The sequence below is a fragment of the Gymnodraco acuticeps genome, unplaced genomic scaffold (assembly GCF_902827175.1).
Source record: "Gymnodraco acuticeps unplaced genomic scaffold, fGymAcu1.1, whole genome shotgun sequence".
NCBI lineage: Eukaryota > Metazoa > Chordata > Actinopteri > Perciformes > Bathydraconidae > Gymnodraco > Gymnodraco acuticeps.
In genome coordinates, this window is record NW_022991330.1 from 1 (window position 1) to 22,082 (window position 22,082).

A 22,082-nucleotide genomic window follows, 5' to 3' on the forward strand; every position below is an offset into this window, starting at 1 on the left:
TACAGGAACACAGAGAGAACTACAGGAAAACTACAGAGATAAGACTGGCAGAACTACAGGAACACATAGAGAACTATCATGAAACAAGAGAGATACTACAAGAACACAGAAGAGAACTACAGGAACCACATAGAGAACTACATGAATCACAGGAGGAGAACTACAGGCAACACAGAGAGAACTACATGAACACATAGAGCTACTACAGGAAACACAAGAGAGAATACAGGGCACATCAGACGAGAACTACAGGAACCACAGAGAGAACTACATGAATACCACAGGAGAACCTTACAGGAAACACAGAGAGAACTAATCGAACACATAGAGAACTACAGGAGACATAGAGAACTACAGGAAACCGGAGAGAACACAGTAACACTAGAGATACAGACAAGGAGAGAACTTCACAGGAACAAATAGGCGAACTTACAGGCAACACAGAGAGAACTACAGGAACACATAGAGAGAACTACCAAGGAACAGACAGAGAGAACTACAGGAACACAGTAGGAGAACTACATGAACCTACAGATGAGAACTACAGGAACACATAGAGAACTACAGGAACACAGAGAGAACTACATGAACACAGAGGAGGAACTACAGAGAACACAGAGAGGAACTACAGGAACATCATAGAGGAACTACAGGAACACAGGAGAGAACCCTACAGGCACCAACATAGAGAACTACAGGAAACACAGAGAAGAACTACATGAACTACAGAGACGAACTATCGTGAACACACAGAGAACTACAGGAGACACAGAGAACTACAGGAGACACAGAGAACTACAGGAAACCATAGAGAACTACAGGAGACATAGAGAACTACAGGAGACACAGAGAGAACTACAGGAGACACAGAGAACTACAGGAGACACCATAGAGAACTACAGGAGACATAGAGAACTACAGGAGACACAGAGAACTACAGGAGACACAGAGAACTACAGGAGACACAGAAGAGACTACAGGAACACAGAGAGGAACTACCGGACCACAGAGAGAACTACAGGAGACATAGAGAACTAAGAATACACGAGAGTAACACAGGAACACAGAGAGAACTACAGGAACACAGAGAGAACTACATGAATACAGAGAGAACTACAGGAACACAGAGAGAACTACATGAACACAGAGAGAACTACAAGAACACAGAGAGAACTACAGGAACTCATAGAGAACTACAGGAACACAGAGAGAACTACAGGAACACAGAGAGAACTACAGGAACACAGAGAGAACTACATGAATACAGAGAGAACTACAGGAACACAGAGAGAACTACATGAACACAGAGAGAACTACAGGAACACAGAGAGAACTACAGGAACACCGAGAGAACTACAGGAACACATAGAGAACTACAGGAACGCAGAGAGAACTACAGGAACACAGAGAGAACTACAGGAACACATAGAGAACTACAGGAACACAGAGAGAACTACAGGAAACACAGAGAGAACTACAGAACACAGAGAGAACTACAGGAACACATAGAGAACTACAGGAGACATAGAGAACTACAGGAGACACATAGAGAACTACAGGAACACAGAGAGAACTACAGGAAACACAGAGAGAACTACAGGAACACATAGAGAACTACAGGAACACAGAGAACTACATGAACACAGAGAGAACTACAGGAAACACAGAGAACTACAGGAACACATAGAGAACTACAGGAACACAGAGAACTACAGAACACAGAGAGAACTACAGGAACACAGAGAGAACTACAGGAACACAGAGAGAACTACAGGAACACATAGAGAACTACAGGAACACAGAGAGAACTACAGGAACACAGAGAGAACTACAGGAACACAGAGAGAACTACAGGAACACAGAGAGAACTACAGGAACACATAGAGAACTACAGGAGACACAGAGAACTACAGGAGACACAGAGAACTACAGGAGACATAGAGAACTACAGGAAAACATAGAGAACTACAGGAGACACATAGAGAACTACAGGAGACACAGAGAGAAACTACAGGAACACACAGAGAACTACAGGAACACAGAGAGAACTACATGAAACAGAGAGAACTACAGGAACACAGAGAGAACTACAGGAACGCATAGAGAACTACAGGAACGCAGAGAGAACTACAGGAACACATAGAGAACTACAGGAACACAGAGAGAACTACAGGAACACAGAGAGAACTACAGGAACACAGAGAGAACTACAGGAACACATAGAGAACTACAGGAACACAGAGAGAACTACAGGAACACATAGAGAACTACAGGAACACAGAGAGAACTACAGGAACACAGAGAGAACTACAGGAACACATAGAAAACTTCAGGAACACAGAGAGAACTACAGGAACACATAGAGAACTACAGGAACACATAGAGAACTACAGGAACACAGAGAGAACTACAGGAACACAGAGAGAACTACAGGAACACAGAGAGAACTACAGGAACACAGAGAGAACTACAGGAACGCAGAGAGAACTACAGGAACACAGAGAGAACTACAGGAACACAGAGAGAACTACAGGAACACAGAGAGAACTACAGGAACGCAGAGAGCACTACAGGAACACATAGAGAACTACAGGAACACAGAGAGAACTACAGGAACACATAGAGAACTACAGGAACACATAGAGAACTACAGGAACGCAGAGAGAACTACAGGAACACAGAGAGAACTACAGGAACACATAGAGAACTACAGGAACGCAGAGAGAACTACAGGAACACAGAGAGAACTACAGGAACGCAGAGAGAACTACATGAACACATAGAGAACTACAGGAACACAGAGAGAACTACATGAACACAGAGAGAACTACAGGAACACAGAGAGAACTACAGGAACACAGAGAGAACTACAGGAACACAGAGAGAACTACATGAACACATAGAGAACTACAGGAACACATAGAGAACTACAGGAACGCAGAGAGAACTACAGGAACACAGAGAGAACTACAGGAACACAGAGAGAACTACAGGAACACATAGAGAACTACATGAACACATAGAGAACTACAGGAACACATAGAGAACTACAGGAACACATAGAGAACTACATGAACACATAAAGAACTACAGGAACACAGAGAGAACTACATGAACACATAGAGAACTACAGGAACACAGAGAGAACTACAGGAACACAGAGAGAACTACATGAACACAGAGAGAACTACAGGAACACATAGATAATTACAGGAACGCAGAGAGAACTACAGGAACACAGAGAGAACTACAGGAACACAGAGAGAACTACAGGAACACAGAGAGAACTACAGGAACACATAGAGAACTACAGGAACGCAGAGAGAACTACAGGAACGCAGAGAGAACTACATGAACACATAGAGAACTACAGGAACGCAGAGAGAACTACAGGAACGCATAGAGAACTACAGGAACACAGAGAGAACTACAGGAACGCAGAGAGAACTACAGGAACACATAGACACATATATAATTCACTGTAGTTTATTATTATTAATGTTTTATTGTTAATATTAATGTGTTGATGTTGTTGTTGTTATTATTATGAATGTGTTGTTGTTATTATAATGTGTTGTTGTTGTTATTAAAGTGTTGTTGTTGTTGTTTACCTGTCTCCCTGCAGATGTGGATGAGTGCGTTGCTGCTGACGAGGATCTCCTCTGCGATCATTTCTGTCACAACTTCATCGGGGGGTTCTACTGCTCCTGTCGCTACGGTTACCAGCTGCATGCCGACAACCGCACCTGCACAGGTGAGACCAACCTGAGACTCACCTGAGACCAACCTGAGACTCAGGTGAGTCTCAGGTGAGTCTCAGGTCTGAGTCTGAGACTTACTCTTTAGTGTCCCCTGGTCTCCAGCTGTGTGCGTCACTCTTTAGTGTCCCCTGGTCTCCAGCTGTGTGCGTCACTCTTTAGTGTCCCCTGGTCTCCAGCTGTGTGCGTCACTCTTTAGTGTCCCCTGGTCTCCAGCTGTGTGCGTCACTCTTTAGTGTCCCCTGGTCTCCAGCTGTGTGCGTCACTCTTTAGTGTCCCCTGGTCTCCAGCTGTGTGCGTCACTCTTTAGTGTCCCCTGGTCTCCCAGCTGTGTACGTCACTCTTTAGTGTCCCCTGGTCTCCCAGCTGTGTGCGTCACTCTTTAGTGTCCCCTGGTCTCCAGCTGTGTGCGTCACTCTTTAGTGTCCCCTGGTCTCCCAGCTGTGTGCGTCACTCTTTAGTGTCCCCTGGTCTCCCAGCTGTGTGCGTCACTCTTTAGTGTCCCCTGGTCTCCAGCTGTGTGTGTCACTCTTTAGTGTCCCCTGGTCACCCAGCTGTGTGCGTCACTCTTTAGTGTCCCCTGGTCTCCCAGCTGTGTGCATCACTCTGTAGCAGTGACGTGCGGTGAGGTTCATGGCTGGTGAGGCACTGACTCTTTCAGAGTCAGATTTACAAATATTATATTCTGACCTTAATCGAAATATTCTGTTATTTTCAAAAGCTTTTTTGGTCTGATGTTTCGATTCATTTTAAACAGACCGTTCAACAAAAGGATACCCACAATCTAAATATTGGATTGTTCTTTCTTAGTAAGATCCAATTTTCATTACCAATGTGGTCTTACCTTGACTTGAAGATGAAGTCCATGCTATCCTTCTGGACAACAATCTCTATTACTGTTTTGTAAAAGTCCTCCTTATCTTCCTCTAGTTTCAAAAGTCTAGTTTGTTGTTCGCGTCTATACCGTCTCTGCGTAGAATAACAGTAGCAACAAGGACCTGTGGGCTCACGTGCGCCCCCTTCAGTGCGGCAGAGGTTATGGCTGCCTCCCCTGGTGCTTTTTTCATTGCCGTTGTACGGCGAGCCTAAATATCATATATACGTGAAATAAGTTATTTAGAGACTATGGATGGCGAGGATAAATGTAATAAAGGGATCTACAAACATTACATTGGTGACCTACAGTGAGATGGTGCAGGCATGCGCTTAGGGCCCGCTTTCCAGACAGTTTATGTGAGGTGACGCATTCTGAGGTGAGGCAGAGCTCATCTGTGCCTCACCTCACCACACAGTAACTGGCTTGAGAGCGCTCACAAAATAAGTGCCCACGCTAAATTAGTGCCCGCGCTCCAGCCAGTTACTGTGGGCTTACGTGAGGCAGAGCTCGTCCCTGCCTCACTCCTCATCGCTCCCATGTAGTTATAGCGGAGCTCGGCAAATTTGCTGATTTTGACTATAAAAAGCGATTGGAATCAAACAGAAATCAGACTTACAACACAGATCAGTGAAGACATTTTATTATTATTACTATTTAGTTTTTCTTTGTTGTTTTTCCGTTACATTGTAGTATGGCCAGTCTATGAGTATGACAGGTGAGGCTCTGCCTCCCCTGCCTCCCCTGACTGCACATCGCTGCTCTGTAGTGTCCCCTTGTCTCCAGCTGTGTGCGTCACTCTTTAGTGTCCCCTGGTCTCCCGGCTGTGTGCGTCACTCTGTAATGTCCCCTGGTCTCCCGGCTGTGTGCGTCACTCTTTAGTGTCCCCTGGTCTCCCGGCTGTGTGCGTCACTCTTTAGTGTCCCCTGGTCTCCCAGCTGTGTGCGTCACTCTTTAGTGTCCCCTGGTCTCCAGCTGTGTGCGTCACTCTTTAGTGTCCCCTGGTCTCCCGGCTGTGTGCGTCACTCTGTAGTGTCCCCTGGTCTCCCGGCTGTGTGCGTCACTCTTTAGTGTCCCCTGGTCTCCCGGCTGTGTGTCCCCTGGTCTCCCGGCTGTGTGTGTCACTCTTTAGTGTCCCCTGGTCTCCCGGCTGTGTGCGTCACTCTTTAGTGTCCCCTGGTCTCCCAGCTGTGTGCGTCACTCTTTAGTGTCCCCTGGTCTCCAGCTGTGTGCGTCACTCTTTAGTGTCCCCTGGTCTCCCGGCTGTGTGCGTCACTCTTTAGTGTCCCCTGGTCTCCCAGCTGTGTGCGTCACTCTTTAGTGCCCCCTGGTCTCCCGGCTGTGTGCGTCACTCTTTAGTGTCCCCTGGTCTCCCAGCTGTGTGCGTCACTCTTTAGTGTCCCCTGGTCTCCCGGCTGTGTGCGTCACTCTTTAGTGTCCCCTGGTCTCCCAGCTGTGTGCGTCACTCTTTAGTGTCCCCTGGTCTCCCGGCTGTGTGCGTCACTCTTTAGTGTCCCCTGGTCTCCAGCTGTGTGCGTCACTCTTTAGTGTCCCCTGGTCTCCCGGCTGTGTGCGTCACTCTTTAGTGTCCCCTGGTCTCCCAGCTGTGTGCGTCACTCTTTAGTGTCCCCTGGTCTCCAGCTGTGTGCGTCACTCTTTAGTGTCCCCTGGTCTCCCGGCTGTGTGCGTCACTCTTTAGTGTCCCCTGGTCTCCCAGCTGTGTGCGTCACTCTTTAGTGTCCCCTGGTCTCCCGGCTCTGTGCGTTGTTGCTGGATGTTCTCTAAACGCTGCACGTGTTGTTGCTGGAGATGTTTCTTCATGAGGAACATTTGTGTTTTTATATCTGCATCCTTTCTGAAGCTGTTTCTCCTGATGGAGAAGGTTAGCACCCGTTAGCACCCGTTAGCCTCCGTACACCTGAAGCGTATCACGTGATGTAATATAGAGCTAGCTAACATTAGCTGTTTGCAGCCGCTAAAATAAGACCATCGTGGTGCGTTTAAGATCTACTCTGTAAAAAAGAGGTTTAGGCGAGGGGTTTATTTTAACGTAATCATGATGCGTTCAAATGTCATCGAGTGTAGTTGTTGTAACTTCCCGTTTGACTTAGAAGGCAGAAAGCTAGCAGCGATGAAGCGATGTTAGCTTTTCTGTTCCACCGTGAGATCAGGATGAGTGTGTGTTCTCTGTGTGTGTGTGTGTGTGTGTGTGTGTGTGTGTGTGTGTGTGTGTGTGTGTGTGTGTGTGTGTTTGTGTACGCTCTGTGTGTGTGTTCGTGTTGTGTGTAAATGGATTACGCTGAGTTAACCTTCCTCAATTTAATCCTCCGTCCTCAGACTGTGTCGCAGCTAACACAGAGAGTTTACACTGTGTGTGTGTGTGTGTGTGTGTGTGTGTGTGTGTGTGTGTGTGTGTGTGTTTAGAGGTTGATCTGAATTCCAGCGGCTGATCCGGATCACGTCTCCAAGTCAAACACTGAAACTCTTTGTGACAAACATCACAAACCTCTCCTTTACTTTAAAATAAATTATACAATACCCACAGGAGCAATTTGGGGTGAAGTGTCTCAGGGGCACAACGACATGCTGACTGCAGTGGGGTTTGAACCTGTGCTCCCCTGATCCCAACACCAACAAACTACCCACTGCACCACATGCCAATATTATAATACTGAACATGCTGTGTGTGTGTGTGTGTGTGTGTGTGTGTGTGTGTGTGTGTGTGTGTGTGTGTGTGTGTGTGTGTGTGTGTGTGTGTGTGTGTGTGTGTGTGTGTGTGTGTGTGTGTGTGTGTGTGTGTGTGTGTGTGTGTGTGTGTGTGTGTGTGTGTGTGTGTGTGTGTACTCTGCCCTCTCTCTGACTGATAGCAGCTTCTGATTGGAGCTAAATATTTACATGTTCTGCATGTCTCTGTGTGGGGGAGGCTCACACACTCTCTCTCACACACACACACACACACAGAGATTAGGGGGTCGGGGGTCTTGACTCTCAAAATGTCTCTGACATAAACACAGAGGATCGGGGGGGGGTTCTGTGGGAAGATACAACAGATATGTTATGTATTGATGCTTTCTAACCCTGATGCATTGTGGGTAACTCCGAGCTTTACAGACACTGCAGGAAACTGTCAACATATAAATAATAATACCAATAAGTAATCACATTATTGTTACATTACAACAAATTACTACCAGGGTTATAATGTTAAAATACATTTAAACTGTTATTTTGGTGCAGTTTGTGGAGACCGGATTTATTATGTTCTCTTGATTGTAACAGTTAAAGGTGGGGTAGGTCATTTTGGAGAAACCAGCTCGAGTGCGCTAGAATTAGAAAATTCACAGCCGGAAAAAATCTGCCACTTCCTCACAGAGCCCCTCCTCCAACACACACGAACGCGCTCATGACCAATGAGGGCACGAGATCAGTTTGTGCCCAGATGGAAGGCTGACAGGCAGGTAGGCCATCCAGTTACTTTAGCCGGCTCAGATGATTGGTCGTGCTTTTCACAGCGCCACGGCTTCAAAGCACTTCAGATATTCATTGCTATCGGGACGTTAAGAGCATTCCATGCAATATAAAAACAAGTGTATCTCGAGCCGGTTTCTCAAACGTACCTACCCCACCTTTAATCCAATGTGTGTGTGTGTGTGTGTCAGTGGAGTGCAGTGATGGTGTGTTCAGGGAGCGCTCTGGAGTTCTGAGCTCTGTAGATTTCCCCTCTCCGTACCCTAAGAGCTCCGACTGCTCCCTGAGGATCCAGGTGCCGCCGGGCTTCAGGCTCCGCCTCCACTTCCACTCCCACTTCGACATCGAGGACCACCCCGAGGTCAGCTGTCCTTATGACCAGCTGAGGGTGAGACACACACACACACACTTTATCCTGAGGTTCCTGTAGACACACAGCACACAAACGTCTGTCTAAAAGCAGTAACTGAACAGGAAGTGAATATTATGGGATGTCAGGTGGTGTCTGGCAGTAACAGTGAATATTATGGGATGTCAGGTGGTGTCTGGCAGCAGGACGTTCGGTCCATTCTGCGGGACTCGAGCTCCAGACGACATCGAGACTGACGGACACGAGGCGACGGTGATGTTCCACAGCGACGACTCAGGGGAGAACGTGGGCTGGAGACTGACCTACACAACTATAGGTAATTATACACACTAATACACAACTACAGGTACTAATACACACTACTCCAGCGACGACTCAGGAGGGAACCTGGGCTGGAGACTGTTGTGTTGGTCACTCTGCAGGGACAGCAGGGGGCCATCCTCTCCTACTCTATCGGTGCAGTAATCAGCAAAGCATTCTCCGTGTCTTCTCCACACTGTGACCCTACCATCCAAGTGCTGTAGGCAATATATTGTTTTGTTTACAATTAATTGATATATATTAGCTGTACACTTTACTAATATAACAGTTTCTTATGGACAACTACATCCAGGACATGGTTAAACCGTACACCCCAGCGCGTGCACTACGCTCTGCATCAGCCAAACGACTCGCTGCACCCTCGCTGCGAGGGGGACCCAAGTTCCCATCAGCAGAAACACGTGGGTTTGCTGTCCTGGCTCCAAGATGGTGGAATGAGCTCCCCATTGACATCAGGACGGCAGATAGCTTGCACATCTTCCAGACTGAAAACTCATCTCTTTCGACTCCACTTCGAGCATTAGAACTATTAACGAAGCACTTTTATACTAATAAAGGACTGGCTTACCTAAAGCCAGTTGAGTAGCACTTGAAATGTTTGGCTCTATGAAACCTGATGTACTTTATGATTCTGTTTTCTTCAAGGTTGTGTCTTCCTGGTCGAATGTACTTATTGTAAGTTGCTTTGGACAAAAGCGTCAGCTAAATGCAATGTAATGTAATGTAACAACTTTACTATTAAATCCCATCCAATTAATCTTAAAGCCCATCCCTGGAGTCTGGTCCGGTCTCCTGTTGATCCTCCTGGTCAGCTCCATTATCAACAGGCCTGTAGAGCGAGCAATCATCAGTGAATAACCGCATGAAGCACTGACATAGCACAGGAGGAGCAGTGGGCCCAGCACAGAGCCCTGTGGGACACCAGAGCCCTGTGAGCCCAGCACAGAGTCCTGTGGGACACCAGAGCCCTGTGGGACACCAGAGCTCTGTGGGACACCAGAGCTCTGTGGGCCCAGCACAGAGTCCTGTGGGACACCAGAGCCCAGTAGTAGTAACAATGCCCCTTCAATCACATTAGTATGTAGTAAGTAGGGAGAGGTGTAACCTGTCACACCACCTGTCACTTTTCTTGCATACTAATATGATTGAAGGGGCATTGTTACTACTACTGAGCCCTGTGGGCCCACCACAGAGTCCTGTGGGACACCAGAGCCCTGTGGGACACCAGAGTCTGGACACTGTACTATACACTAATACCCGTATATAGGTAGAAGTACACACTGTACACACAGCAGTGAGCCGCCGCTTTCATTTAGGGCTTTTATTTTGTTGTGACAGGAAGTACGTGTGCGGCACCTGAAGCCCCACCCCATGCCCTGCTGACCCCCGTCCAATCAGAATACTCGTTCAAAGACCACATCCTGTTCACCTGCTCAACTGGATTCACTCTGCTGCAGGTACTGCGTCTTATTCTGAAAAACCAGCGAGTCACTTCCTACGATCTCAGAGCTGTGATTTAATGTGTGTGTGTGTGTGTGTGTGTGTGTGTGTGTGTGTGTGTGTGTGTGTGTGTGTGTGTGTGTGTGTGTGTGTAGGATGGAGAGGCTCTGGATCATCTTCAGATCGTCTGTCAGTCTGACGGCTCGTGGAGCAGCAGCCCTCCCCGCTGCCAGAGTGAGTATTCATTATATATTACTATCATGTTGTGTAAAGTATGTAATATGTATAGTATAAATCAGGGGTCGGCGTGCCAATGGTGGCACGCGAATAAGTGTGCAAAATATTTAAATTGTGTTTTCGGATCCTGAACGAGACCGCCGCCAGAGCGCGTCTCCCTGTCACCTGCAGAAGGTGTTACGACTGAATAAACGGGTTTGAACTCAAATGCACAACACTCACACAGGTTTTTAACAAAAAAAACACTAACGAAACAAAATCACTTCAATGAGGAAAAACACTAGGAGCATGAATATACTTAGACAAGACGTGGCTCAAAGCTCTGCTTGGGATTCTTTCTGGCATGATACGCTGGTAGACTGTCACAAGAAACTAAATGAACTGGCACAGGACAAAGGGAGACAAGGACAATAAATACACCAGGTAATGTGGAACAGGTGGAAACAATCAGGGGCGTGGTCGACAATCACAGGAGTGGGGGTCACACAAGGAAGGGAGGTCAGAGTATCTGAAAGAGAGGAAAGGTTACTATTCAAAATTAAAGGGGAAAATCACTAGACAAAGATAAAAACAACATCATTTGCGAGAGATGACAGTACTCTCCCCTCTAGGGCCGACTCCTGACGGCCCAGGAACTTGAGGGTGCTGGCGAAAAAAGTCATTAATGAGAGTTTGATCCTCGACAAATCTTGATGGGATCCAGGAGCGTTCCTCTGGTCATTAACCCTCCCAGTCAACCAGAAACTGTCTCCCTTTGCCTCTGTTCCGGACCGCCAACAGGCGCTTGACCGTATAGACCAGGCTGCCGTCGAGCTTTCGGGGGGGTGGAGGGGGTTTGGCTGCGGGAACCATGGGGCTTTCCTTTACCGGCTTCAGTTGTCCCACATGGAAAGTGGGATGAACCCTCAGAGCCTTGGGGAGACGAAGGCGGACAGAGACAGGGTTTATTACTTTGGTCACTGGGAATGGGCCTACGAACCTAGGTGCCAATTTTCGTGACACCACATGAAGGGGAAGATCCCTGGTAGAGAGCCAGACCCTCTGGCCGGGCCTGTACTCTGGAGCTGGCCGACGCTTCCGATCTGCCGCCACCTTCATGCATTCCCCACTCCTTAGAAGAGCCCTGCGGGTGGCGGACCAGATCCGGTGACAAAGCCGAACCAGGGCGTGGGTTGACGGGACTGTGACTTCCTTCTCGAGATCCGCGAAGGTAGGAGGTTGATACCCATAGGCAGCCTGGAAGGGAGTCAACCCAGTAGGGGCCGTGGGGAGCGGGTTGTGGGCGTACTCTACCCATGTGAGATGCCTGCTCCAGGAGGTAGGGTTCTGGGAGATGAGGCAGCGAAGCCCAGTCTCTAATTCCTGATTAAGACGTTCGGTCTGGCCATTGGACTCCGGATGGTAGCCGGATGACAGGCTCACTGATGCCCCGATGAGGTTGCAGAACTCCCTCCAGAAGCGTGAGATGAACTGCGGACCCCGGTCTGAGACAATATCTTTGGGGAAATCATGGATACAGAACACATGAGTCATCATGATCTCCGTCATCTCTTTGGCAGACGGCAGCTTGGGTAAGGCAATATAATGAACCATCTTAGAAAAACGGTCCACCACTGTGAGTACGGTGGTGTTACCTTCTGACATCGGGAGCCCAGTGACGAAATCCACGGAAATCTCAGACCAGGGCCGGCTGGGAACCGGGAGCGGCCGGAGCAGCCCCATCTGTGCCCTGGAGGATGTCTTGTTGCGGGCGCAGACAGGACAGGCCTCCACATACTCCCGGACCTCACGCTCCATGGATCTCCACCAAAAACGTTGCTTGATAAAGAATATGGTCCTCTTGACCCCAGGATGGCAGGTGAGCAGCGATGAGTGAGCCCAATGGACGACCTGTGGACGTCCAGTAACAGGCACAAACAGACGGTTTGGCGGACAACCACTAGGTGCCGGGCTCTCACCGTTAGCTTGCTTCACCACAGATTCTATTTGCCAAGTGACCACCCCTACCACACGGTTCAGTGGGAGGATGGATTCAGGCTTCTTGGCAACCGGCTCGGGGTCAAACAAACGGGACAGGTCATCCGGCTTAGCGTTCTGGGACCCCGGCCTGTAAGACAGAGTGAAGTTAAAACGGTTAAAAAACAGAGACCATCTTGATTGGCGAGAATTTAGTCTTTTAGCCTTCCTAATGTACTCGAGATTCTTGTGGTCGGTCCATACTATAAAAGAGAGCTGAGCCCCCTCCAACCAATGTCTCCATTCCTCCAGAGCAATCTTTACCGCCAACATCTCACGGTTCCCCATGTCGTAGTTCCGCTCTGCAGAGGAGAGTTTCTTGGAGAGAAAGGCGCAGGGATGAAGTTTGTTGTCTTCCTTGGACCGCTGCGACAGGACAGCCCCCAACCCTTCATTTGAGGCATCAACCTCTACCACGAACTGACGAGTTGGGTCGGAGACGATGAGGATGGGGGCTGCTGAGGATGGGGAGGTGAACCTCTCCTTGAGACGGCGGAAAGCCTCCTCGGCCTGAGGAGACCACACAGAAGGCACCTGAGGGGACGTGAGAACATGAAGGGGAGAAGCAATGGCGCTGAAACTTCTGATGAAGCGCCTGTAAAAGTTTGCAAAGCCCAGAAAACGTTGCACCCCCTTGCGGTTGTCTGGCGTAGGCCACTTAGTCACCGCACTGATTTTGGCCGGGTCCATCTGGATCAGACCAGGAGCTATGATAAACCCTAGGAAGGATACAGTCTTAGCATGAAACTCACATTTCTCTGCCTTCACATACAGTTTGTTCTCCAGGAGTTTTTGGAGGACCTGACGTACATGGTGAACATGAGAGTCTTTGTCAGGTGAGTATATTAAAATATCGTCAAGATATACAAACACAAAACGGTTTAAAAACTCCCTTAAAACATCGTTAATGAGTGCTTGAAAAACTCCTGGAGCATTGGTGAGACCAAATGGCATGACGAGATACTCATAGTGCCCTGTGGATGTGTTAAAACCGGTCTTCCACTCATCCCCCTCACAAATTCTGGTAGGCATTACGCAAGTCTAACTTGGTAAAAATGTTAGAGTCTTGAAGTTGTTCAAAAGCAGTAGCCATGAGGGGGAGCGGATACCTGTTCTTAACCGTAATGTCATTTAAAGGAGAATAATCAATGCATGGCCTAAGGGATCCGTCCTTTTTTCCCACAAAGAAAAAACCCGCCCCAGCCAGGGAGGAAGACGGGCGGATCAGACCTACACGAAGAGAGGTGTCAATGTACTCCTTCATAGCCTCCTTCTCAGGACCCGAGATGGAGTATAACCTACCCTTCGGAATTGGAGCCCCAGGTAACAGATTGATGGCACAATCATATGGCCTATGAGGAGGAAGGGAGGTGGCGCTCACTTTACAAAATACCTTGGCCAGGTCATCGTAACAGGGAGGAACAGAAGTTAAATCTGGGGGTTGAGTCTTGCGGTCCAGGCTAAGTTGAGTATTAGTAACCCGATCGGTACTACGTTCCCCAGAAACCCTTTCTACTGCCATGTTTCCCACACACTTAAAACAATCCTGTGAACACTCCGGCCCCCACCCCTTAATTTTACCTGACCGCCAATCAACATAGGGGTTATGCTTGGTTAGCCAGGGAAAACCTAGGATGAGAGGATGTTGAGCAGAATTAAACAGGTGAAACGACATGAGTTCACAATGTTCATCAATCATGATAGTGACGGGTTCGGTCTTGTGTGTGACATGAAATAGAAGTTCGCCATCCAGAGCACTGGCTTTCAAAGGGGAGGCCAAAAGTTCAGTTTTAAGTCTCAGTTCATGAGCTAATCCCCAATCCATCAGGCTTTCGTCAGTCCCAGAGTCAATTAACACTCTTTGAGAGTTACTTTTTCCATGGCAGATTACCTTTATGTTGGTCAACTTGCGGGGAGGAGAGTCTGCTGTAGAAAGACGGCTCACCAGTGCCCTCCCTTTCCCTGGTGAGCCCCGTCTTTTACTGGGCATCCAGAGAGAAGATGACCTTGTTGGCTGCAGTAAAAACATCTTCCCTCCAGCCGCTCCTCTGTAGACAGCTTGGCACCTCCCAGCTGCATTGGCTCCTCAGCTTTGTTGGGGGACGCTGACCTCTGGGATGGAAGGAAAGAGGAACGTGGCATGGCAGTCTCCTGAGAGTGAGAAGAGTAGGGGTGCCCTCTAGGGTGGGAATAGGGTAGTGCAGCCCTATCCTTCTCCCGTTTCCTCTCAGCAAGTCTGTTATCAATCTTTATGGACATGGCAATGACAGAGTCTAGTTCCACAGGCAGCTCCAATGGCGCCAGCTGATCCTTAATAGGGTCCGAAAGTCCATTAATAAAGGCATCAAACAAAGCAGAACTATTCCAGCCACTATCGGCCGCAATGGTGCAAAATTCCACTGCGTAGTCTGACACACTGCGTCTTCCTTGACTTAACTTGTAAAGGACCCGAGCTGCTTCTCTGCCTGGGGACGTGTGGTCAAAAATGTTCGTCAGGGAGTCTGTAAACTGTCCCAAAGACTCTCATATCGGCGAGTCACGTGACCATTCAGCCGTAGCCCACGCCACCGCTCGTCCGGTGAGATGGGAAATCATAAAAGCCACCTTGGATCTCTCCGTGAGAAAGGCTGTCGGAAGTTGACTATAATGTAGGCTGCAATTCACCAGAAAGGGACGGCAGTCATGGGATTACATTACATTACATTACATTACATTGCATTTAGCTGACGCTTTTATCCAAAGCGACTTACAATAAGTACATTCGACCAGGAAGACACAACCTTGAAGAAAACAGAATCATAAAGTACATCAGGCTTCATAGAGCCAAACATTTCAAGTGCTACTCAACTGGCTTTAGGTAAGCCAGTCCTTTATTAGTATATAAGTGCTTTGTTAATAAATCTATCGCTCGAAGTGGAGTCGAAAGAGATGAGTTTTCAGTTTGCGCCGGAAGATGTGCAAGCTATCTGCTGTCCTGATGTCAATGGGGAGCTCATTCCACCATCTTGGAGCCAGGATAGCAAACCCACGTGTTTTTGCTGATGGGAACTTGGATCCCCCTCGCAGCGAGGGTGCAGCGAGTCGTTTGGCTGATGCAGAGCGTAGTGCATGCGCTGGGGTGTACGGTTTAACCATGTCCTGGATGTACGAAGGGCCAGATCCATTCGCAGCATGGTAAGCAAGTACCAGTGTCTTGAAGTGGATTCTAGCAGTTACCGGAAGCCAGTGAAGGGAGCGGAGGAGCGGCGTGGTGTGGGAACATTTAGGAAGGTTGAAGACCAGACGAGCCGCTGCATTCTGGATGAGCTGCAGAGGTCGGATGGCACATGCAGGTAGACCAGCCAGGAGGGAGTTGCAGTAGTCTAGGCGTGAGATGACGAGAGCCTGGACCAGAACCTGAGTGGCTTTCTGGGTCAGCTGGGGACGTATCTTCCTGATGTTTAAAAGCGTGTATCTGCAGCAACGGGTTGTAGCAGCGATGTTTGCAGTGAAGGACAGGTTGTTATCTAGGGTCACACCCAGATTCCTTGCAGTCTGAGTCGGGGAAACAACTGAGGTGCCGATGTTGATTGTAAGGTCAAGAGTGGGACAATCTTTTCCCGGGAGGAAGAGCAGCTCAGTCTTGTCAAGGTTGAGCTTGAGGTGATGAGCAGACATCCACTGAGAGATGTCAGCTAGACAAGCAGAGATGCGTGCGACGACCTGGGTCTCTGAGCGGGGAAAGGACAGAATTCATTGGGTGTCGTCAGCGTTGCAGTGGTATGAAAAACCATGCGGGCTAATGACTGATCCGAGCGAGTTTGTGTACAGGGAGAAGAGGAGGGGACCAAGAATAGAGCCCTGAGGGACCCCTGTAGTTAATTGACAAGGGTCGGACTCAGACCCTCTCCAAGTCATCCTGTAGGTGCGGTCTTTGAGGTATGAGGTGAGGAGGGAAAGTGCAGAGCCTGAAACTCCAAGTTTTTGGAGAGTGCGAAGGAGGATCTGATGATTCACCGTGTCGAATGCAGCAGACAGGTCCAATAGGATGATGACAGAGGAGAGGGATGCTATTTTGGCAGTGTGCAGTTCCTCAGTGACAGCAAGGAGGGCAGTTTCTGTGGAGTGACCTGCCTTGAAACCAGACTGGTGCGGATTCCCCGGAAAACTTCTCAGGCGGAGCCAGGCGGATTGACACGGTGTGGGAAGCGGGCGCCGGGTCCGCATTCGCTTCGGGTCCGGCTGGGGGTGGGGGTGAGAGCTCAGCCTTGAGGTGAGTGAGCAGGTGGTGAACCTGTCCCTCCAGGTGGTTAATCTGGTTTGTTACAGATGACTCAAACTCCCTCTGGATGTCTGTGACGTGCGATACTCCCTGCTGGATGGCCGTTAACTGATCCTCCTGTTGAGCGAGGCGGCCTCCCTGAGAGCGAAGCGCTGCTTTCAGCTGTTCAGAGTCGGCTGAGTTCATGTTTGGGCCAGTTCGTACTGTTACGACTGAATAAACGGGTTTGAACTCAAATGCACGACTCACACAGGTTTTTAACAAAAAAGGTTTTATTCAGACCAAAGCTCAACGACAGTGGTAAACAAAAACTAAATCACTCTTAACGAGGAAAAACAGTTTCAAAACAAAGTCACTCTTAATGAGGAAAAAACACTAACAAAACAAAATCACTTCAATGAAGAAAAACACTAGGAGCACGAATATATGAATACTTAGACAAGACGTGGCTCAAAGCTCTGCTTGGGATTCTTTCTGGCATGATACGCTGGTAGACTGTCACAAGAAACGAAACAAACTGGCACAGGACAAAGGGAGACAAGGACAATAAATACACCAGGTAATGTGGAACAGGTGGAAACAATCAGGGGCGTGGTCGACAATCACAGGAGTGGGAGACACACAAGGAAGGGAGGTCAGAGTATCTGAAAGAGAGGAAAGGTTACTATTCAAAATTAAAGGGGAAAATCACTAGACAAAGACAAAAACACTTAACTAAACTAACATAATTTGCGAGAGATGACAGAAGGAAGCCATGCATGCAACGCGGCCCCGCTCTCTTTAACTCCAGTCGACTTTCTGCTGCTTTCCTCCGTGGTGAAACGATCAGGGGTGAAGTGCTGCCAGAGCGCGCCCACACTTCATAAATTGCAGTACCCATAAGGAGCTGTACAAATGCCGCAGTTTTTGCGTGGCTATGTCTTTAGTTGAAAGCCCAGTGGCGATCTGCTCATTTCTCATCGAACATAATATGCTACACGGGGCGGACTGGTCATGTCTGTGTTCTGGAGAATCACAGAATGGATGGTCGTCATTATTATTATGCCGTTTAAACCAATTATTTAAATGTGTTCAAACGGCATCATGTAAGTTGTGCTGACAGGTGAAAGAGGTCCACACACTGCTTCCCCGCAGCGAGGCTCCCCCGCCCGCCCTGTTGACAGTTCACGAGCGTCGAGCTCTTCCCCCCGATGTTGACAGTTCACGAGGGTCGAGCTATTCCCCCTGATGTTGACAGTTCACGAGCGTCGAGCTCTTCCCCCCCCCTGTTGACAGTTCACGAGCGTCGAGCTCTTCCCCCCCCCTGTTGACAGTTCACGAGCGTCAAGCTCTTCCCCCCCTGTTGACAGTTCACGATCATCCGGCTCTTCACCCCCCCCCTGTTGACAGTTCACGAGCGTCGAGCTCTTCCCCCCCCCTTGTTGACAGTTCACGATCGTCGAGCTCTTCCCCCCCTTGTTGACAGTTCATGATCATCGGGCTCTTCCCCCCCCCCTGTTGACAGTTCACAAGCGTCGAGCTCTTCCCCCCCCTGTTGACAGTTCACGATCGTCGAGCTCTTCCCCCCCTTGTTGACAGTTCACGATCGTCGGGCTCTTCCCCCCCCCTGTTGACAGTTCACGAGCGTCGAGCCCTTCCCCCCCTGTTGACAGTTCACGATCGTCGAGCTCTTCCCCCCCCCCTGTTGACAGTTCACGATTGTCGAGCTCTTCCCCCCCCCCTTGTTGACAGTTCACGATCGTCGGGCTCTCCCCCCCCCCTGTTGACAGTTCATGAGCGTCGAGCCCTTCCCCCCCCCTTGTTGACAGTTCACGATCGTCGGGCTCTTCCCCCCCCTATTGACAGTTCACGAGCGTCGAGCTCTTCCCCCCCCTGTTGACAGTTCACGATCGTCGAGCTCTTCCCCTCCCTTGTTGACAGTTCACGATCGTCGGGCTCTTCCCCCCCCCCTGTTGACAGTTCACGAGCGTCGAGCTCTCCCCCCCCCTGTTGACAGTTCACGAGCGTCGAGCCCTTCCCCCCCTGTTGACAGTTCACGATCGTCGAGCTCTGCCCCCCCCCCCTTGTTGACAGTTCACGATCGTCGGGCTCTTCCCCCCCCCTTGTTGACAGTTCACGATCGTCAGGCTCTTCCCCCCCCTGTTGACAGTTCACGATCGTCGGGCTCTTCCCCCTCCCTGTTGACAGTTCACGAACGCCGAGCTCTTCTCCCCCCTGTTGACAGTTCACGAGTGTCAAGCTCTCCCCCCCCCCCCTGATTTGTAGTATAAAGTATGTAGTACAAAGTATTTAGTATGAAGTATGAAGTACAAAGTATTATTCATACTTTAAAGCGTTGTTCTTTTCTCTGTAGATACTGGGAGGAGGAGGAGGCGGGCTTTGTCCAGCATCTTAACCAATCACAGTCAAGATTGATTCCTATCGGCCGATAGAGAAACTGCAGTTAGTCTAAAATGAATTTGAATAAAACAGATAAAAGGAATCTGCAGTGTTGAGTTTCTGTCATACTTTTACATATATTAATACACACTTTATTTAGAATAATAATACAAAGTATGTAGTACGTAGTTTAAAGTATGTAGTACGTAGTATAAAGTATGTAGTATGTAGTATGTATAGTGCAGATGAGAGGATATGCAGTGTTGTGTTTCTGTCATAATGTTACATATATTAATACACAGAGTCCAGCTGACACACTTTATTAAATATACTAAATAACATCAGAAATCATCTCTCTCAGGATTCATTGTTCTATACGCTGACAGCTGATTGGTCCTCTCTCTATACGCTGACAGCTGATTGGTCCTCTCTCTATACGCTACACTGACAGCTGATTGGTCCTCTCTCTATACACTGACAGCTGATTGGTCCTCTCTCTATACGCTGACAGCTGATTGGTCCTCTCTCTATACGCTGACAGCTGATTGGTCCTCTCTCTATACGCTACACTGACAGCTGATTGGTCCTTTCTCTATACGCTGACAGCTGATTGGTCCTCTCTCTATACACTGACAGCTGATTGGTCCTCTCTCTATACGCTGACAGCTGATTGGTCCTTTCTCTATACGATGACAGCTGATTGGTCCTCTCTCTATACGCTGACAGCTGATTGGTCCTTTCTCTATACGCTGACAGCTGATTGGTCCTCTCTCTATACGCTGACAGCTGATTGGTCCTTTCTCTATACGCTACACTGACAGCTGATTGGTCCTCTCTCTATACACTGACAGCTGATTGGTCCTCTCTCTATACGCTGACAGCTGATTGGTCCTCTCTCTATACGCTGACAGCTGATTGGTCCTCTCTCTAACAGCTGATTGGTCCTTTCTCTATACGATGACAGCTGATTGGTCCTCTCTCTATACGCTGACAGCTGATTGGTCCTTTCTCTATACGCTGACAGCTGATTGGTCCTCTCTCTATACACTGACAGCTGATTGGTCCTCTCTCTATACGCTACACTGACAGCTGATTGGTCCTGTCTCTATACGCTGACAGCTGATTGGTCCTCTCTCTATACACTACACTGACAGCTGATTGGTCCTCTCTCTCACAGTGGTGGATTGTGGGACTCCACATGCGGTTGCCATGGCCGACCTGGTGTTTGGTAGTCATGACAACAGCACAGTGTTTGGATCCACGGTTTCCTACCTCTGCCGCGAGGACGCCGTCCGGCTGGACCCTAGCAACAGTAACTATGATGTGTTTACTAGTAAATAAGTCATCATATGGTAACTAAACTAGTCAGCAAGTCATCATATAGTAAAACTAAACTAGTCAACAAGTCATCATATAGTAAAACTAGTCAACAAGTCATTGTAAAGCTAAACTAGTAAACAAGTCATCATATAGTAAAACTAGTAAATAAGTCATCATATAATAAAACTAGTAAACAAGTCATCACATAGTAAAACTAGTAAACAAGCCATCATGTAGTAAAACTAGTAAACAAGTCATCATATAGTAAAACTAGGAAACAAGTCATCATATAGTAAAACTAGTAAACAAATCATCATATAATAAAACTAGTAAACAAGTCAACATGTAGTAAAACTAGTAAACAAGTCAACATGTAGTAAAACTAGTAAACAAGTCATCATATAATAAAACTAGTAAACAAGTCATCATATACTAAAACTAGTCAACAAGTCATCATATAATAAAACTAGTAAACAAGTCAACATGTAGTAAAACTAGTAAACAAGTCATCATGTAGTAAAACTAGTAAACAAGTCATCATGTAGTAAAACTAGTAAACAAGTCATCATGTAGTAAAACTAGTAAACAAGTCATCATGTAGTAAAACTAGTAAACAAGTCATCATGTAGTAAAACTAGTAAACAAGTCATCATATAGTAAAACTAGTAAACAAGTCATCAATTAGTCAAACTAGTAAACAAGTAATCAATTAGTCAAATTAGTAAACAAGTCATAAATAAGTCAAACTAGTAAACAAGTCATCAATTAGTCAAACTAGTAAACAAGTCATCAATTAGTCAAACTAGTAAACAAGTCATCAATTAGTAAAACTAGTAAACAAGTCATCATGTAGTAAAACTAGTAAACAAGTCATCATGTAGTAAAACTAGTAAACAAGTCATCAATTAGTCAAACTAGTAAACAAGTCATCGTGTAGTAAAACTAGTAAACAAGTCATCATGTAGTAAAACTAGTAAACAAGTCATCATATAGTAAAACTAGTAAACAAGTCATCAATTAGTCAAACTAGTAAACAAGTCATCAATTAGTCAAATTAGTAAACAAGTCATAAATTAGTCAAAATAGTAAACAAGTCATCAATTAGTCAAACTAGTAAACAAGTCATCAAATAGTCAAACTAGTAAACAAGTCATCATGTAGTAAAACTAGTAAACAAGTCATCATATAGTAAAATTAGTAAACAAGTCATCGTATAGTAAAATTTGTAAACAAGTCATCATATAATAAAACTAGTAAACAAGTCATCAATTAGTCAAACTAGTAAACAAGTCATCAATTAGTCAAACTAGTAAACAAGTCATCATGTAGTAAAACTAGTAAACAAGTCATCGTATAGTAAAACTAGTAAACAAGTCATCAATTAGTCAAACTAGTAAACAAGTCATCATGTAGTAAAACAAGTCATTCTATAGTAAAACTAGTAAACAAGTCATCAATTAGTCAAACTAGTAAACAAGTCATCAATTAGTCAAACTAGTAAACAAGTCATCAATTAGTCAAACTAGTAAACAAGTCATCATGTAGTAAAACTATTAAACAAGTCATCATGTAGTAAAACTAGTAAACAAGTCATCATATAGTAAAACTAGTAAACAAGTCATCAATTAGTCAAACTAG

At 47.1% G+C, this 22,082-nt stretch overlaps 1 protein-coding gene across 1 annotated transcript; it reads left to right on the forward strand.

The window, feature by feature from the left end:
- Positions 1 to 3,592: 3,592 nt before the first annotated feature.
- Positions 3,593 to 20,436, forward strand: LOC117562557 (mannan-binding lectin serine protease 1-like; the record flags this gene model as incomplete). The annotated part of the gene is given in 8 exon segments (XM_034240408.1): positions 3,593 to 3,754; positions 8,292 to 8,488; positions 8,639 to 8,786; positions 10,130 to 10,248; positions 10,387 to 10,465; positions 13,259 to 13,320; positions 13,672 to 13,807; positions 20,302 to 20,436. Coding segments are annotated over 8 exon segments (1,038 nt in total), but the record flags the coding sequence as incomplete, so codon positions are not given.
- Positions 20,437 to 22,082: the final 1,646 nt, after the last annotated feature.